At 47.4% G+C, this 15,870-nt stretch overlaps 1 protein-coding gene and 1 long non-coding RNA gene across 10 annotated transcripts in view; one reads left to right on the top strand and one right to left on the bottom strand.

Moving 5' to 3' along the window:
• The window catches only part of LOC140077933 (uncharacterized), a 118,047-nt gene that overhangs the window by 42,009 nt on the left and 60,168 nt on the right, over nucleotides 1–15,870 (bottom strand). The gene's annotated exons all lie outside the window — the stretch shown is intronic.
• NTNG2 (netrin G2) overlaps nucleotides 1–15,870 on the top strand; it is a 106,848-nt gene that overhangs the window by 64,333 nt on the left and 26,645 nt on the right. Inside the window, exons 4-8 of one of the 8 annotated variants that reach the window (XM_072125564.1) lie at nucleotides 5,629–5,801; nucleotides 6,904–6,927; nucleotides 9,437–9,535; nucleotides 10,295–10,354; nucleotides 11,990–12,082. In XM_072125564.1, coding sequence (XP_071981665.1) covers nucleotides 5,629–5,801; nucleotides 6,904–6,927; nucleotides 9,437–9,535; nucleotides 10,295–10,354; nucleotides 11,990–12,082 — 449 coding nt within the window. Of the gene's footprint in view, nucleotides 1–5,628; nucleotides 5,802–6,903; nucleotides 6,928–9,433; nucleotides 9,536–10,294; nucleotides 10,355–11,989; nucleotides 12,083–15,870 lie in introns of all 8 variants that reach the window. The other 7 variants (XM_072125563.1, XM_072125566.1, XM_072125565.1 and 4 more) reach the window with 7 other exon arrangements.

Here is a 15,870-nt window from a genome sequence, read left to right as displayed (position 1 = left end):
ACTAGGAGGAGATCACTACATACAGATTATACACCACCACTAGGGGGAGATCACTACATACAGAATATACACAACCACTAGGGGGAGATCACTACATACAGATTATACACCACCACTAGGGGGAGATCACTACATACACATTATACACCACCACTAGGAGGAGATCACTACATACAGATTATACACCACCACTAGGAGGAGATCACTACATACAGATTATACACCACCACTAGGGGGAGCTCACTACATACAGATTATACACCACCACTAGGGGGAGATCACTACATACAGATTATACACCACCACTAGGGGGAGCTCACTACATACAGATTATACACCACCACTAGGGGGAGATCACTACATACAGAATATAAACCACCACTAGGAGGAGATCACTACATACAGATTATACACCACCACTAGGAGGAGATCACTACATACAGATTATACACCACCACTAGGGGGAGCTCACTACATACAGATTATACACCACCACTAGGGGGAGATCACTACATACAGATTATACACCACCACTAGGGGGAGCTCACTACATACAGATTATACACCACCACTAGGGGGAGATCACTACATACAGAATATAAACCACCACTAGGGGGAGATCACTACATACAGATTATACACCACCACTAGGGGGAGATCACTACATACACATTATACACCACCACTAGGGGGAGATCACTACATACAGATTATACACCACCACTAGGGGGAGGTCCCTACATACACATTATACACCACCACTAGGGGGAGATCACTACATACATATTATACATCACCACTAGGAGGAGGTCACTACATACAGATTATACACCACCACTAGGGGGAGATCACTACATACAGAATATACACCGACACTAGGGGGAGATCACTACATACAGATTATACACCACCACTAGGGGGAGAGCACTACATACAGATTATACACCACCACTAGGGGGAGATCACTACATACACATTATACACCACCACTAGGGGGGGATCACTACATACAGATTATACACCACCACTAGGAGGAGATCACTACATAAAGATTATACACCACCACTAGGAGGAGATCACTACATACACATTATACACCACCACTAGGAGGAGATCACTACATACACATTATACACCACCACTAGGGGGAGATCACTACATACACATTATACACCACCACTAGGGGGAGATCACTACATACATATTATACATCACCACTAGGGGGAGCTCACTACATACAGATTATACACCACCACTAGGGGGAGCTCACTACATACAGATTATACACCACTACTAGGGGGAGGTCACTACATACAGATTATACACCACCACTAGGGGGAGATCACTACATACAGATTATACACCACCACTAGGGGGAGATCACTACATACAGATTATACACCACCACTAGGAGGAGATCACTACATACAGATTATACACCACCACTAGGGGGAGCTCACTACATACAGATTATACACCACCACTAGGGGGAGATCACTACATACAGATTATACACCACCACTAGGAGGAGATCACTACATACAGATTATACACCAGCACTAGGGGGAGATCACTACATACAGATTATACACCACCACTAGGGGGAGATCACTACATACAGATTATACACCACCACTAGGCGGAGATCACTACATACAGATTATACATCACCACTAGGAGGAGATCACTACATACAGATTATACACCACCACTAGGGGGAGCTCACTACATACAGATTATACACCACCACTAGGAGGAGATCACTACATACAGATTATACATCACCACTAGGGAGAGCTCACTACATACAGATTATACACCACCACTAGGGGGAGCTCACTACATACAGATTATACACCACCACTAGGAGGAGATCACTACATACATATTATACACCACCACTAGGGGGAGCTCACTACATACAGATTATACACCACTACTAGGGGGAGATCACTACATACAGATTATACACCACCACTAGGAGGAGATCACTACATACAGATTATACACCAGCACTAGGGGGAGATCACTACATACAGATTATACACCACCACTAGGGGGAGATCACTACATACAGATTATACACCACCACTAGGGGGAGATCACTACATACAGATTATACACCACCACTAGGGGGAGATCACTACATACAGATTATACACCACCACTAGGGGGAGCTCTCTACATACAGATTATACACCACCACTAGGAGGAGATCACTACATACAGATTATACATCACCACTAGGGAGAGCTCACTACATACAGATTATACACCACCACTAGGGGGAGCTCACTACATACAGATTATACACCACCACTAGGGGGAGCTCACTACATACAGATTATACATCACCACTAGGGGGAGCTCACTACATACAGATTATACACCACCACTAGGGGGAGATCACTACATACACATTATACACCACCACTAGGGGAGATCACTACATACAGATTATACATCACCACTAGGGGGAGATCACTACATACAGATTATACACCACCACTAGGGGGAGATCACTACATACACATTATACACCACCACTAGGGGGAGCTCACTACATACAGATTATACACCACCACTAGAAGGAGCTCACTACATACAGATTATACATCACCACTAGGAGGAGCTCACTACATACAGATTATACATCACCACTAGGGGGAGATCACTACATACAGATTATACACCACCACTAGAAGGAGCTCACTACATACAGATTATACACCAGCACTAGGGGGAGATCACTACATACAGATTATACACCACCACTAGGGGGAGCTCACTACATACAGATTATACACCACCACTAGGAGGAGAACACTACATACAGATTATACACCACCACTAGGGGGAGATCACTACATACAGATTATACACCACCACTAGGGGGAGATCACTACATACAGATTATACACCACCACTAGGGGGAGCTCACTACATACAGATTATACACCACCACTAGGGGGAGATCACTACATACACATTATACACCACCACTAGGGGGAGCTCACTACATACAGATTATACATCACCACTAGGGGGAGATCACTACATACACATTATACATCACCACTAGGGGGAGATCACTACATACACATTATACACCACCACTAGGAGGAGATCACTACATACAGATTATACACCACCACTAGGAGGAGATCACTACATACAGATTGTACACCACCACTAGGGGGAGCTCACTACATACAGATTATACACCACCACTAGGAGGAGATCACTACATACAGATTATACAGTCACCACTAGGGGGAGCTCACTACATACATATTATACACCACCACTAGGCGGAGCTCCTCACATACAGATTATACACCACCACTAGGGGGCGCTCACTACATTGGTTAGTCTGGATCTCAGTGGAAGGTGTATAATTCTGTGCATGGATGAGCTGCAGACTTCCCGGCAGGTTCGGGGCTCATTTACATGCATGCGGCGGCCTCCTCCATGAGTAGCAGCTCCTGAGGTGCTGTTGTGTATAGAATAGTGAACATGCCCTGTGCCCGCTCATGTGTGCCAGCGCAGTGTATACATCCTGGCAGGTGCGGGGCGCAGGCGGCCGTGGACATTAAATAATTCACATCCTCGCTGCTCTCTGTGCAGGTGGACAGGACAGAAATGCAGATTGTGCTCCGCCGCATCAGGGGGGTTATATGTATAAGCCGCTGGTCCCTGTCGTGCGGCGTCCATACTGCTCAGCTGTCACCTACTAGCAGGGACCCAACGCGTGATGGATGGGTCACACACTCCTCCTATATTAACCTGCTGAAATCCTCTGTGCTGCTGGGGGCCTTGCTTCATCATATATGCAGTATTACCCATAAGCCCCTCCTGAAATCCTCTGTGCTGCTGGGGACCTTGCTTCATCATATAGGCAGTATTACCCATAAGCCCCTCCTCTGTGCTGCTGGGAGCCCTGCTCCTTCTGTTACATGACCATAGAGCCAGTAGACTCCTCTCCTGAAATCCTCTGTGCTGCTGGGAGCCCTGCTCCTTCTGTTACATGACCATAGAGCCAGTAGACTCCTCTCCTGAAATCCTCTGTGCTGCTGGGAGCCCTGCTCCTTCTGTTACGTGACCATAGAGCCAGTAGACTCCTCTCCTGAAATCCTCTGTGCTGCTGGGAGCCCTGCTCCTTCTGTTACGTGACCATAGAGCCAGTAGACTCCTCTCCTGAAATCCTCTGTGCTGCTGGGAGCCCTGCTCCTTCTGTTACGTGACCATAGAGCCAGTAGACTCCTCTCCTGAAATCCTCTGTGCTGCTGGGAGCCCTGCTCCTTCTGTTACATGACCGTAGAGCCAGTAGACTCCTCTCCTGAAATCCTCTGTGCTGCTGGGAGCCCTGCTCCTTCTGTTACATGACCGTAGAGCCAGTAGACTCCTCTCCTGAAATCCTCTGTGCTGCTGGGAGCCCTGCTCCTTCTGTTACGTGACCATAGAGCCAGTAGACTCCTCTCCTGAAATCCTCTGTGCTGCTGGGAGCCCTGCTCCTTCTGTTACGTGACCATAGAGCCAGTAGACTCCTCTCCTGAAATCCTCTGTGCTGCTGGGAGCCCTGCTCCTTCTGTTACATGACCGTAGAGCCAGTAGACTCCTCTCCTGAAATCCTCTGTGCTGCTGGATGTCCTTGCTACTTCTTCTGTGTGTGTGATACTACCCCCATTATCCTCCTGTCCTGGAGTGGCAGCTCGTCAGTGCGTTTAACCGATTCCCGTCCCGTCCTTCTCGTACATCTTATAAAATTTACATCTGAGCTCTGAGATCTCATTGCAGATCAAACACGGAAGGAATTAGCGATTCCTGCGCCGTCGCCAGACTCCTCTCTAATTTATAATTCCAATAATATTTCAAAGAGTCGTCAGCAGACGAGCCGCTCCGTGCACTAAGCACTCAATGGGGGTCATTTATTAAGGGCCCGATTCGCGTTTTCCCGACGTGTTACCCGAATATTTCCGTTTTGCGCCGCTTGTACTTAAATTGCCCCGGGATTTTGGCGCACGCGATCGGATTGTGGCGCATCGGCGCTGGCATGCGCGCGACGGAAATCGGGGGGCGTGGCCGAACGAAAACCCGACGTATTCGGAAAAACCGCCGCATTTAAAAACCGAAAATGTGTCGCATAAGGACCGCTTACCTTCACCTGGTCCAGCTCGGTGCATTCCGGCGCGATGAGTTTACTTTCAGCGCAGCAGCGCCACCTGGTGGACGGCGGAAGAACTACCTTATTAAATCCCGGCCGGACCCGAATCCAGAGCGGAGAAGCCGCCGCTGGAACGCGAATGGACCGGGTAAGTAAATTTGCCCCAATGAGCGGGGCCCCGGCTCTAGAGCCACAGGGGCCCCCCATTGGGATGGCATGTGCCCCTGCCAGCAAGCAGCATCTATATACACTATAAACATATAGGACCTATGGGACCCCCAGACACCAGGCCCCACCTTCCTCTAATTCTGACTCTTCACTTCTTACAGAATCTTAAGAAAACGCTCAGCCCAAGCTGTTTGCTCTAATTCTGACTACCTGCAGCCACCACTAGGGGGAGCCACCTGTACACCCCTATGGTCTCAAGGCTTTTGTCCATTACTAATATGGCTTTCTGTCCACAGATGTAAATGTAACCTCCACGCCAACGCCTGCAATTTCCGGGACGGAGCGCTGCAGTGTGAATGTGAGCATAACACCACCGGGCAGGACTGCGGCAGATGCAAGAAGAGCTTCCGCAACCGATCCTGGCGAGCCGGCTCCTACACTCCTCTGCCTCACGGATCTCCAAACTCCTGTAAGTATAATCCGCATAGTAAAGTTATTCTATAATATTTATACCGTTTTGCCCGGTATTGCATCTTATTTACATGAATATAAATTGGGGTGCAGTACCAGATACAACCCGTGGATAGGGGGGGCGCTGTTGTAAGTATTTTCCCTTTGCCCCTAAGCGGTCCATGGTGACATCTATAAGTGTTGGATTATACGGCTTAGTATTAGACTCTTAGTTTCTATATTTTCTGAGTTTTCAAGAAAGACAGCCCCCCCCCCCCCTCCGCCCCGATCTCCCTTTAAACATCTGCACTTTAAATTGATCAAAGCCCCGGGAGCGCAGTGACTCGGGTGTCACCGGGACCGAGCAGAGGAGGAGGATTTCAAAGAGAACAAGCTTGTCAGCAGTCTGTATCCCATCAAAGGAGCTGACAGGCGCGGGCCGGGCCGAGCATCCTCGCTCGCTGCTTCTCACAGAGAGGTTTTATTATTTTATTTTTTGGTGTTTTTTGAAGGTTTCTTCTCCGTCCTGCGCTCTGCCTTTCCCCGGCGGAGATTTAACCCCTGACTGGCCGGAGCTTCACAGTCAGGAATATTTAGTGACAGAGTTTTGATTAAATAGCAACAAACTTTCACATGTGAGAAATGTTACTTTCCCTATTCTCTGCCTTCAAAGTAATTTGTCAGATTACAACAGTAGTGAATGGCAGGGAGTCATTGCTACGGAGAGCTGGATGATAGCGGATCCCACCTGCGTGGGTCTAGGTCACTGTACACACTGGAATGATGATGCGATTAGATTCTCAAATCCTGCTGCTCCTCGGGGGAGGGATACAGTAGAGAGAGGGAGGGGCTTGGGACAAACTGGAAGAAATACTGATACATTGTATATCCATTGTACAGGGTCTGTGGGATCTACATGGCCCCCGGTCCTTGCACTATACAGTATATTATATTTTATAGTCCCCATACCTCTGCTTGCTGTCAGTGAATTGACTGATGCTCTGTTACTTCACCCAATTAACCAGAACTCTTTTCCCGTCTCTAGGGATTATGGGAAAGTTGCTGCATCCCGGCGCAGTGTCCGGCAGCCTCCTGACTAACCCCTTATCCTTTCCTTCTAGGTGCAGCGACGGGTTCCCTGGGCAGTGAGTAGACCCCCCTGTACCTCCAAGTCTTGTCCCTTCCACCTGCATCTCATCTTTCCTCTCTGCATCCCGCTAGTACCATGTTGTGGTGTGTGTGTTTGTACAATCGATATGTTACACTGACGTCTCCAAGCTATTGTTAGCTGTTATCAGCCACTTCTCGCTGCTATTGCTATCTGTTATCAGCCATTACAGGCTACTGGACACAGAACAGTCTCATCTCCGGCTTCTCTTATAGATTTCTCCCGAGTTTTTTTGGTGATTTTTTTTTAGGTTTTTTGAAAATCTGCCATTCAGGTGATGGGTGTCACAATTTCAGGTGATTGTGCAGAGTTGGGTGCAGTTTATACGATACATTTGGGGGTTTTATGTGGATTTTGTAACATTTATCAAGTAAAAACTGTAAATTATGATTTATCTGATTCATTGCATATCAACAGCACCACCTGGTGGTGGGATCAGGTAACTCCAGAAAGAAAAACACAAACTACATCCATTGAGCTCTACATGTCCTGGAGTCCTGTGCAGTTAGCAAGCATTTACACAGTGAAGTGAGTAGAGGATGCATGTGCACAGGGGGGTGAGAAGAGGATGCATTTACACAGTGGAGTGAGGAGAGGATGCATGTGCACAGGGGAGTGAGAAGAGAATGCATGTGCACAGGGGAGTGAGAAGAGAATGCATGTGCACTAGGCATGTAGACTAGGTGACGGGGAGTCGAGAGGATACATGTAGACTAGGTGATGGGGGGGAGAGGATGCATGTGCACTAGATGACGGGAGAGTATGCATGTGCACTAGGTGACGGGGGAGTTAGCAGAGGATGCATGTACACTAGATAATGGGGAAGTTAGCAGAGGATGCATGTGCACTAGGTGACGGGGGAGTTAGAAGAGGATGCATGTACACTTGGTGACGGGCAGTTAGGAGAGGATGCATGTGCACTAGATGACGGGGGAGAGGATGCATGTCCACTAGGTGACGGGGGAGTTAGCAGAGGATGCATGTACACTTGGTGACAGGGCAGTTAGGAGAGGATGCATGTGCACTAGGTGACGGGGGAGTTAGCAGAGGATGCATTTGCACTAGGTGATGGGGGAGTTAGCAGAGGATGCATGTACACTTGGTGACGGGGGAGAGGATGCATGTGCACTACGTGACGGGGAGTCGGGAGAGGATGCATGTGCACTAGATGACAGGGGAGAGGATGCATGTACACTAGGGGACGGGGTAGAGGATGCATGTGCACTAGGTGACAGGGGAGTTAGCAGAGGATGCATGTGCACTAGGTGACGGGGGAGTTAGCAGAGGATGCATGTACACTTGGTGACGGGGAGTGAGGGCAGGATGCATGTACACTATGTGAAGGGGGAGTTAGCAGAGGATGCATGTACACTAGATAATGGGGGAGTTAGCAGAGGATGCATGTGCACTAGGTGACGGGGGAGTTAGAAGAGGATGCATTTACACTTGGTGACGGGCAGTTAGGAGAGGATGCATGTGCACTAGTTGACGGGGGAGAGGATGCATGTCCACTAGGTGACGGGGGAGTTAGCAGAGGATGCATGTACACTTGGTGACGGGGCAGTTAGGAGAGGATGCATGTGCACTAGGTAACGGGGAGTGAGGAGAGGATGCATGTGCACTAGGTGACAGGGGAGTTAGCAGAGGATGCATTTGCACTAGGTGATGGGGGAGTTAGCAGAGGATGCATGTACACTTGGTGACGGGGGAGAGGATGCATGTGCACTACGTGACGGGGAGTGAGGAGAGGATGCATGTGCACTAGATGACAAGGGAGAGGATGCATGTACACTAGGGGACGGGGTAGAGGATGCATGTGCACTAGGTGACAGGGGAGTTAGCAGAGGATGCATGTGCACTAGGTGACGGGGGAGTTAGCAGAGGATGCATGTACACTTGGTGACGGGGAGTGAGGGCAGGATGCATGTACACTAGGTGACGGGGGAGTTAGCAGAGGATGCATGTACACTAGGTGACGGGGGAGTTAGCAGAGGATGCATGCGCACTAGGTGACGGGGGAGTTAGCAGAGGATGCATGTACACTAGATAATGGGGGAGTTAGCAGAGGATGCATGTACACTAGATAATGGGGGAGTTAGCAGAGGATGCATGTACACTAGATAATGGGGGAGTTAGCAGAGGATGCATGTACACTAGGTGACGGCTGTATGGGGGCTGTAGGTGAACATAACTTTAGGTTTTATCTGACTTCTTGAATCTACAAGTTGAAGTTGAATAAAATCATATAAGAGTCTCCTCTCTTTCATCCGCACAATCCAGACCTGCCTGAGACTTATTACATACAAACCCTATGCACAGCAGCCCAGAGCTATGGAGCCAAATAATGAAATGCAGCTTTGGATGTGATTGGAGTATATACATAGATGAAGTTTGTCCATGTAGCCCATAGTCAGGGTCCTGAGCTGTGCAGCCTCCGCCTGACATTGGTAGCTCATCAGACATATCTCTCCTTTATGTCTCAGTAGTGTCAGACACTGCCCGGCCCGAGGTCACCACCACCAGACCAGGTCACCCCACCGACCTACACACCTCTCATACCACCCTTGTTACCATCACGACCACAGGTTTGTGACTTACAGTAAAGCGAGAGCCGCTTTCCTCCCCTCTGCGTAGCTCCACCATAATGTGGCTTATCCATGGCCCCTTCCCTGCTACCTGCACATGTACATACACAATCTATAGGTGTAAAACAATCCTACATGTCTGGAAACAGCCACCAAGATGCTGTTGACTGATCTTACACATCCTTCCACTTTGTTACATTATATCATGTGATATCCCCCGCACTCTGACACATGTATCATCTTGTATTAAGTGCCCAAAAATAGGGACGGAGCTGCCAGGGGGACCTCAGACTCCCATAAAAGGCTGTACGGTAACGCAGCATGTGATCAGGGTGTCAGCACCCGGAGCCCGGACATTATAATGCTATAAATCTGTGTCCGGCCTGTGCACAAGTACATTACAGAACAATTCATCAGCGGGTGACAGACGCTGGCAGCGGGCACAGCCTCATTCTCCCTGGCAGAGAGCAGTCAATGCTTAAAGGTTGGCTAATTCATTGGGATCCTCACTGAAGGTTACACACTGGGATGGAATGGCCATATTTAAAGGGGAACTCCACCCAGCATCCGGTTCCCCGCATATTGGGCAGATTACACCGTGTTGCTCCACTGCCTCTACACGTTTATACAGCAATGCACAGCATTGTAGATGATGAGTGTAGTAGTAGATGTGCAGTATGTAGAGCCTAGGAGCTTAGTCGTGTCTCCTCTATGTGCTGGGACTGATGTCTGTTTCCTTGCCCTCTATAATGATATCAGACGATCCAGGCGCTCAGACGTCGGAGGTCGCTCGTCCCGTGGAAACCGAAGAGAAAGCAGGTATCTAATAATAAGGAAGACGTCAGAATCTCAGCTCTCAGGAATTACACCTCCATAATGAGACGTACACCATTTGTAGGAAAGTGAAAGTATTTGTATTCTTACCATTTGTCAGATCTCTGCTTGCTGTCAGGGCAAAGCTGTTCTCTGTTAGCTTAGAAATTTGCAAACTCTGATTCATAGTAGCAAAACATAAGCTTAAAGGAACCTGTCAGCAGGTATAACCACATGGACTGCGACCATCTCTCAAGGACAAAACCATAGCTCACACTGCTGTGCTCTGTGCTCTCTGAAGCCAGTGTTATGTACTGTCCCTGGAGAGATGTGTAATCATACCTCACACTGCTGTGCTCTGTGCTCTCTGCAGCCAGTGTTATGTACTGTCCCTGGAGAGATGTGTAATCATACCTCACACTGCTGTGCTCTGTGCTCTCTGCAGCCAGTGTTATGTACTGTCCCTGGAGAGATGTGTAATCATACCTCACACTGCTGTGCTCTGTGCTCTCTGCAGCCAGTGTTATGTACTGTCCCTGGAGAGATGTGTAATCACACCTCACACTGCTGTGCTCTGTGCTCTCTGCAGCCGGTGTTATGTATTGTCCCTGGAGAGATGTGTAATCATACCTCACACTGCTGTGCTCTGTGCTCTCTGCAGCCAGTGTTATGTACTGTCCCTGGAGAGATGTGTAATCAGTCCTCACACTGCTGTGCTCTGTGCTCCCTGCTACCAGTGTTATGTATTGTCCCTGGAGAGATGTGTAATCAGACCTCACACTGCTGTGCTCTGTGCTCTCTGCAGCCACTGTTATGTAGTGTCACTGGAGAGATGTATAATCAGACCTCACACTGCTGTGCTCTGTACTCTCTGCAGTCAGTGTTATGTATTGTAGCAGCAGGACTGTAAAATAGGAACTTATATTCCAGGATTGTAGCTTATCCAAGTGCATTGGTGGGGTGTCCTCACACCACTGTGCTCTGTGTATTAAACTGCTATAAAGTCACTTCACTCTTTGTAACTGCTGTAGTATTCAATCAGAATCACTTTTTACTCAGAGCAGATGGGATGGGGCTGTGCAGCAGTTTACTGCAAAGAGCTGTAAGCACAGCAGTGTGAGGACACTCCTGCAGTGCACTTGGAGAATCTACAATCCCAGAATATAAATCCATATATCACAGTCCTGCTGCTAATAACAACACACACAAAGCTCTGATTACACATCTTTACAGGGACAATACATCACACTGACAGCAGAGAGCACAGAGCACAGCAGTGTGAGGGAAGACTACACATCTCTCCAGGGACAGTACATAACACTGGCTGCAGAGAGCACAGAGCACAGCAGTGTGAGGTATGATTACACATCTCTCCAGGGACAATACATAACACTGGCTGCAGAGAGCACAGAGCACAGCAGTGTGAGTATAATCCAGTCCCTGTGGTCACACCTGCTGACACCTTCCTCTAATGAGTAGGACTAGGTTGGGATATGGTAAAAATTGAACAGCCAAGTCTATGGTATTAGAAAAGCTTTGTTGTATAGGAAGCCAGACCAGGTGAGGGTCTCCTATATAATGTGAGGGGGTGGAGCCCCCTATATACAGGAGCGATGCTAAACTAAGATTCTCCTATATCAGATCTGTGGCCGCTGCACACAAGCTCTTCTGTTGCCGCCCCCCTCCAGGTGGGTTCCCCTCCCTCATGGAATTATCACTACCACCACACAGAAGGTAGGTTACCATCCCAGGTGTAGAGACTGTAATGCTCGCAGCTTTCTGCTCCACTGCTATAGATGGGGGGCAGCTTATAGACACCCAACATCAGCGGCTTCAACTGCCCCACCACAGCAAAAAGAGCTGATATCCACAAATTATTAGGACCTGTAATAAAGCTTCAGGGCACATTACAAATATTAGTGATGGCAAATATGGAATTCCAACATCTATATAGTAGCAGTTTAATTATATGAGGAGCTCCCCCTAGTGGTGGTGTATAATGTGTATGTAGTGATCTCTCCCTAGTGGTGGTGTATAATGTGTATGTAGTGATCTCCCCCTAGTGGTGGTGTATAATGTGTATGTAGTGATCTCCCCCTAGTGGTGGTGTATATTCTGTATGTAGTGAGCTCCCCCTAGTGGTGGTGTATAATGTGTATGTAGTGATCTCCCCCTAGTGGTGGTGTATAATGTGTATGTAGTGATCTCCCCCTAGTGGTGGTGTATAATGTGTATGTAGTGATCTCTCCCTAGTGGTGGTGTATAATGTGTATGTAGTGATCTCCCCCTAGTGGTGGTGTATAATGTGTATGTAGTGATCTCCCCCTAGTGGTGGTGTATAATCTGTATGCAGTGATCTCCCCCTAGTGGTGGTGTATTATGTGTATATAGTGAGCTCCCCCTAGTGGTGGTGTATAATCTGTATGTAGTGATCTCCCCCTAGTGGTGGTGTATAATGTGTATGTAGTGATCTCCTCCTAGTGGTGGTGTATAATGTGTATGTAGTGATCTCCTCCTAGTGGTGGTGTATAATGTGTATGTAGTGATCTCCTCCTAGTGGTGGTGTATAATCTGTATGTAGTGATCTCCTCCTAGTGGTGGTGTATAATGTGTATGTAGTGATCTCCTCCTAGTGGTGGTGTATAATCTGTATGTAGTGATCTCCTCCTAGTGGTGGTGTATAATCTGTATGTAGTGAGCTCCCCCTAGTGGTGGTGTATAATCTGTATGTAGCGATCTCCCCCTAGTGGTGGTGTATAATCTGTATGTAGCGATCTCCCCCTAGTGGTGGTGTATAATCTGTATGTAGCGATCTCCCCCTAGTGGTGGTGTATAATCTGTATGTAGTGATCTCCCCCTAGTGGTGGTGTATAATCTGTATGTAGTGATCTCCCCCTAGTGGTGGTGTATAATCTGTATGTAGTGATCTCCCCCTAGTGGTGGTGTATAATGTGTATGTAGTGATCTCCTCCTAGTGGTGGTGTATAATCTGTATGTAGTGATCTCCCCCTAGTGGTGATGTATAATATGTATGTAGTGATCTCCCCCTAGTGGTGGTGTATAATGTGTATGTAGTGATCTTCCCCTAGTGGTGGTGTATAATCTGTATGTAGCGATCTCCCCCTAGTGGTGGTGTATAATCTGTATGTAGTGATCTCCCCCTAGTGGTGGTGTATAATCTGTATGTAGTGAGCTCCCCCTGGTGGTGGTGTATAATCTGTATGTAGTGATCTCCCCCTAGTGGTGGTGTATAATCTGTATGTAGCGATCTCCCCCTAGTGGTGGTGTATAATCTGTATGTAGTGATCTCCCCCTAGTGGTGGTGTATAATCTGTATGTAGTGATCTCCCCCTAGTGGTGGTGTATAATCTGTATGTAGTGATCTCCCCCTAGTGGTGGTGTATAATGTGTATGTAGTGATCTCCTCCTAGTGGTGGTGTATAATCTGTATGTAGTGATCTCCCCCTAGTGGTGATGTATAATATGTATGTAGTGAGCTCCCCCTAGTGGTGGTGTATAATCTGTATGTAGTGATCTCCCCCTAGTAGTGATGTATAATATGTATGTAGTGATCTCCCCCTAGTGGTGGTGTATAATGTGTATGTAGTGATCTTCCCCTAGTGGTGGTGTATTATCTGTATGTAGTGATCTCCCCGTGGTGGTGTATAATCTGTATGTAGTGATCTCCCCCTAGTGGTGGTGTATAATCTGTATGTAGTGAGCTTCCCCTAGTGGGGGTGTATAATCTATATGTAGTGATCTCCTCCTAGTGGTGGTGTATAATGTGAATGTAGTGATCTCTCCATAGTGGTGGTGTATAATGTGTATGTAGTGATCTCCCCCTAGTGGTGGTGTATAATCTGTATGTAGTGATCTCCCCCTAGTGGTGGTGTATAATCTGTATGTAGTGATCTCCCCCTAGTGGTGTTGTATAATGTGTATGTAGTGATCTCCCCCTAGTGGTGGTGTATAATCTGTATGTAGTGATCTCCCCCTAGTGGTGGTGTATAATCTGTATGTAGTGATCTCCCCCTAGTGGTGTTGTATAATGTGTATGTAGTGATCTCCCCCTAGTGGTGGTGTATAATCTGTATGTAGTGATCTCCCCCTAGTGGTGGTGTATAATCTGTATGTAGTGATCTCCCCCTAGTGGTGGTGTATAATGTGTATGTAGTGATCTCCCCCTAGTGGTGGTGTATAATCTGTATGTAGTGAGCTTCCCCTAGTGGTGGTGTATAATCTGTATGTAGTGATCTCCCCCTAGTGGTGGTGTATAATCTGTATGTAGTAATCTCCTCCTAGTGGTAGTGTATAATCTGTATGTAGTGATCTCCTCCTAGTGGTGGTGTATAGTGTGTATGTATTGAGCTCCACCTAGTGTTGGTGTATAATCTGTATGTAGTGAGCTCCCCCTAGTGGTGGTGTATAATCTGTATGTAGTGATCTCCTCCTAGTAGTGGTGTATAATCTGTATGTAGTGATTTTCTCCTAGTGGTGGTGTATAATCTGTATGTAGTGACCTCCTCTTAGTGGTGGTGTATAATCTGTATGTATTGATCTCCTCCTGGTGGTGGTGTATAATCTGTATGTAGTGATCTCCTCCTAGTGGTGGTGTATAATCTGTATGTAGTGATTTTCTCCTAGTGGTGGTGTATAATCTGTATGTAGTGACCTCCTCCTAGTGGTGGTGTATAATCTGTATGTAGTGATCTCCCCCTAGTGGTGGTGTATAATCTGTATGTAGTGATCTCCTCCTAGTGGTGGTGTATAATATGTATGTAGTGAGCTCCCCCTAGTGGTGGTTTATAATCTGTATGTAGTGAGCTCCCCCTAGTGGTGGTGTATAATCTGTATGTAGTGATCTCCCCCTAGTGGTGGCGTATAATCTGTATGTAGTGATCTCCTCCTAGTGGTGGTGTATAATCTGTATGTAGTGATCTCCTCCTAGTGGTGATGTATAATCTGTATGTAGTGATCTCCCCCTAGTGGTGGTGTATAATCTGTATGTAGTGATCTCTCCCTAGTGGTGGTGTATAATGTGTATGTAGTGAGCTCCCCCTAGTGGTGGTGTATAATCTGTATGTAGTGATCTCTCCCTAGTGGTGGTGTATAATGTGTATGTAGTGAGCTCCCCCTAGTGGTGGTGTATAATCTGTATGTAGTGATCTCCTCCTAGTGGTTGTGTATAATCTGTATGTAGTGATCCCCCCCTAGTGGTGGTGTATAATGTATATGTAGTGATCTCCCCCTAGTGGTGGTGTATAATCTGTATGTAGTGATCTCCCCCTAGTGGTGGTGTATAATGTGTATGTAGTGATCTCCTCCTAGTGGTGGTGTATAATGTGTATGTGGTGATCTCCCCCTAGTGGTGGTGTATAATCTGTATGTAGTGATCTCCTCCTAGTGGTGGAGTATAATCTGTATGTAGTGATCTCCCCCTAGTGGTGGTGTATAATGTGTATGTAGTGATCTCCCCCTAGTGGTGGTGTATAATCTGTATGTAGTGATCTCCTCCTAGTGGT

This window comes from Engystomops pustulosus, chromosome 9, assembly GCF_040894005.1.
Source record: "Engystomops pustulosus chromosome 9, aEngPut4.maternal, whole genome shotgun sequence".
In the NCBI taxonomy this organism is placed as follows: Eukaryota; Metazoa; Chordata; class Amphibia; order Anura; family Leptodactylidae; genus Engystomops; species Engystomops pustulosus.
This window is presented reverse-complemented; position numbering and strand designations above follow the sequence as displayed.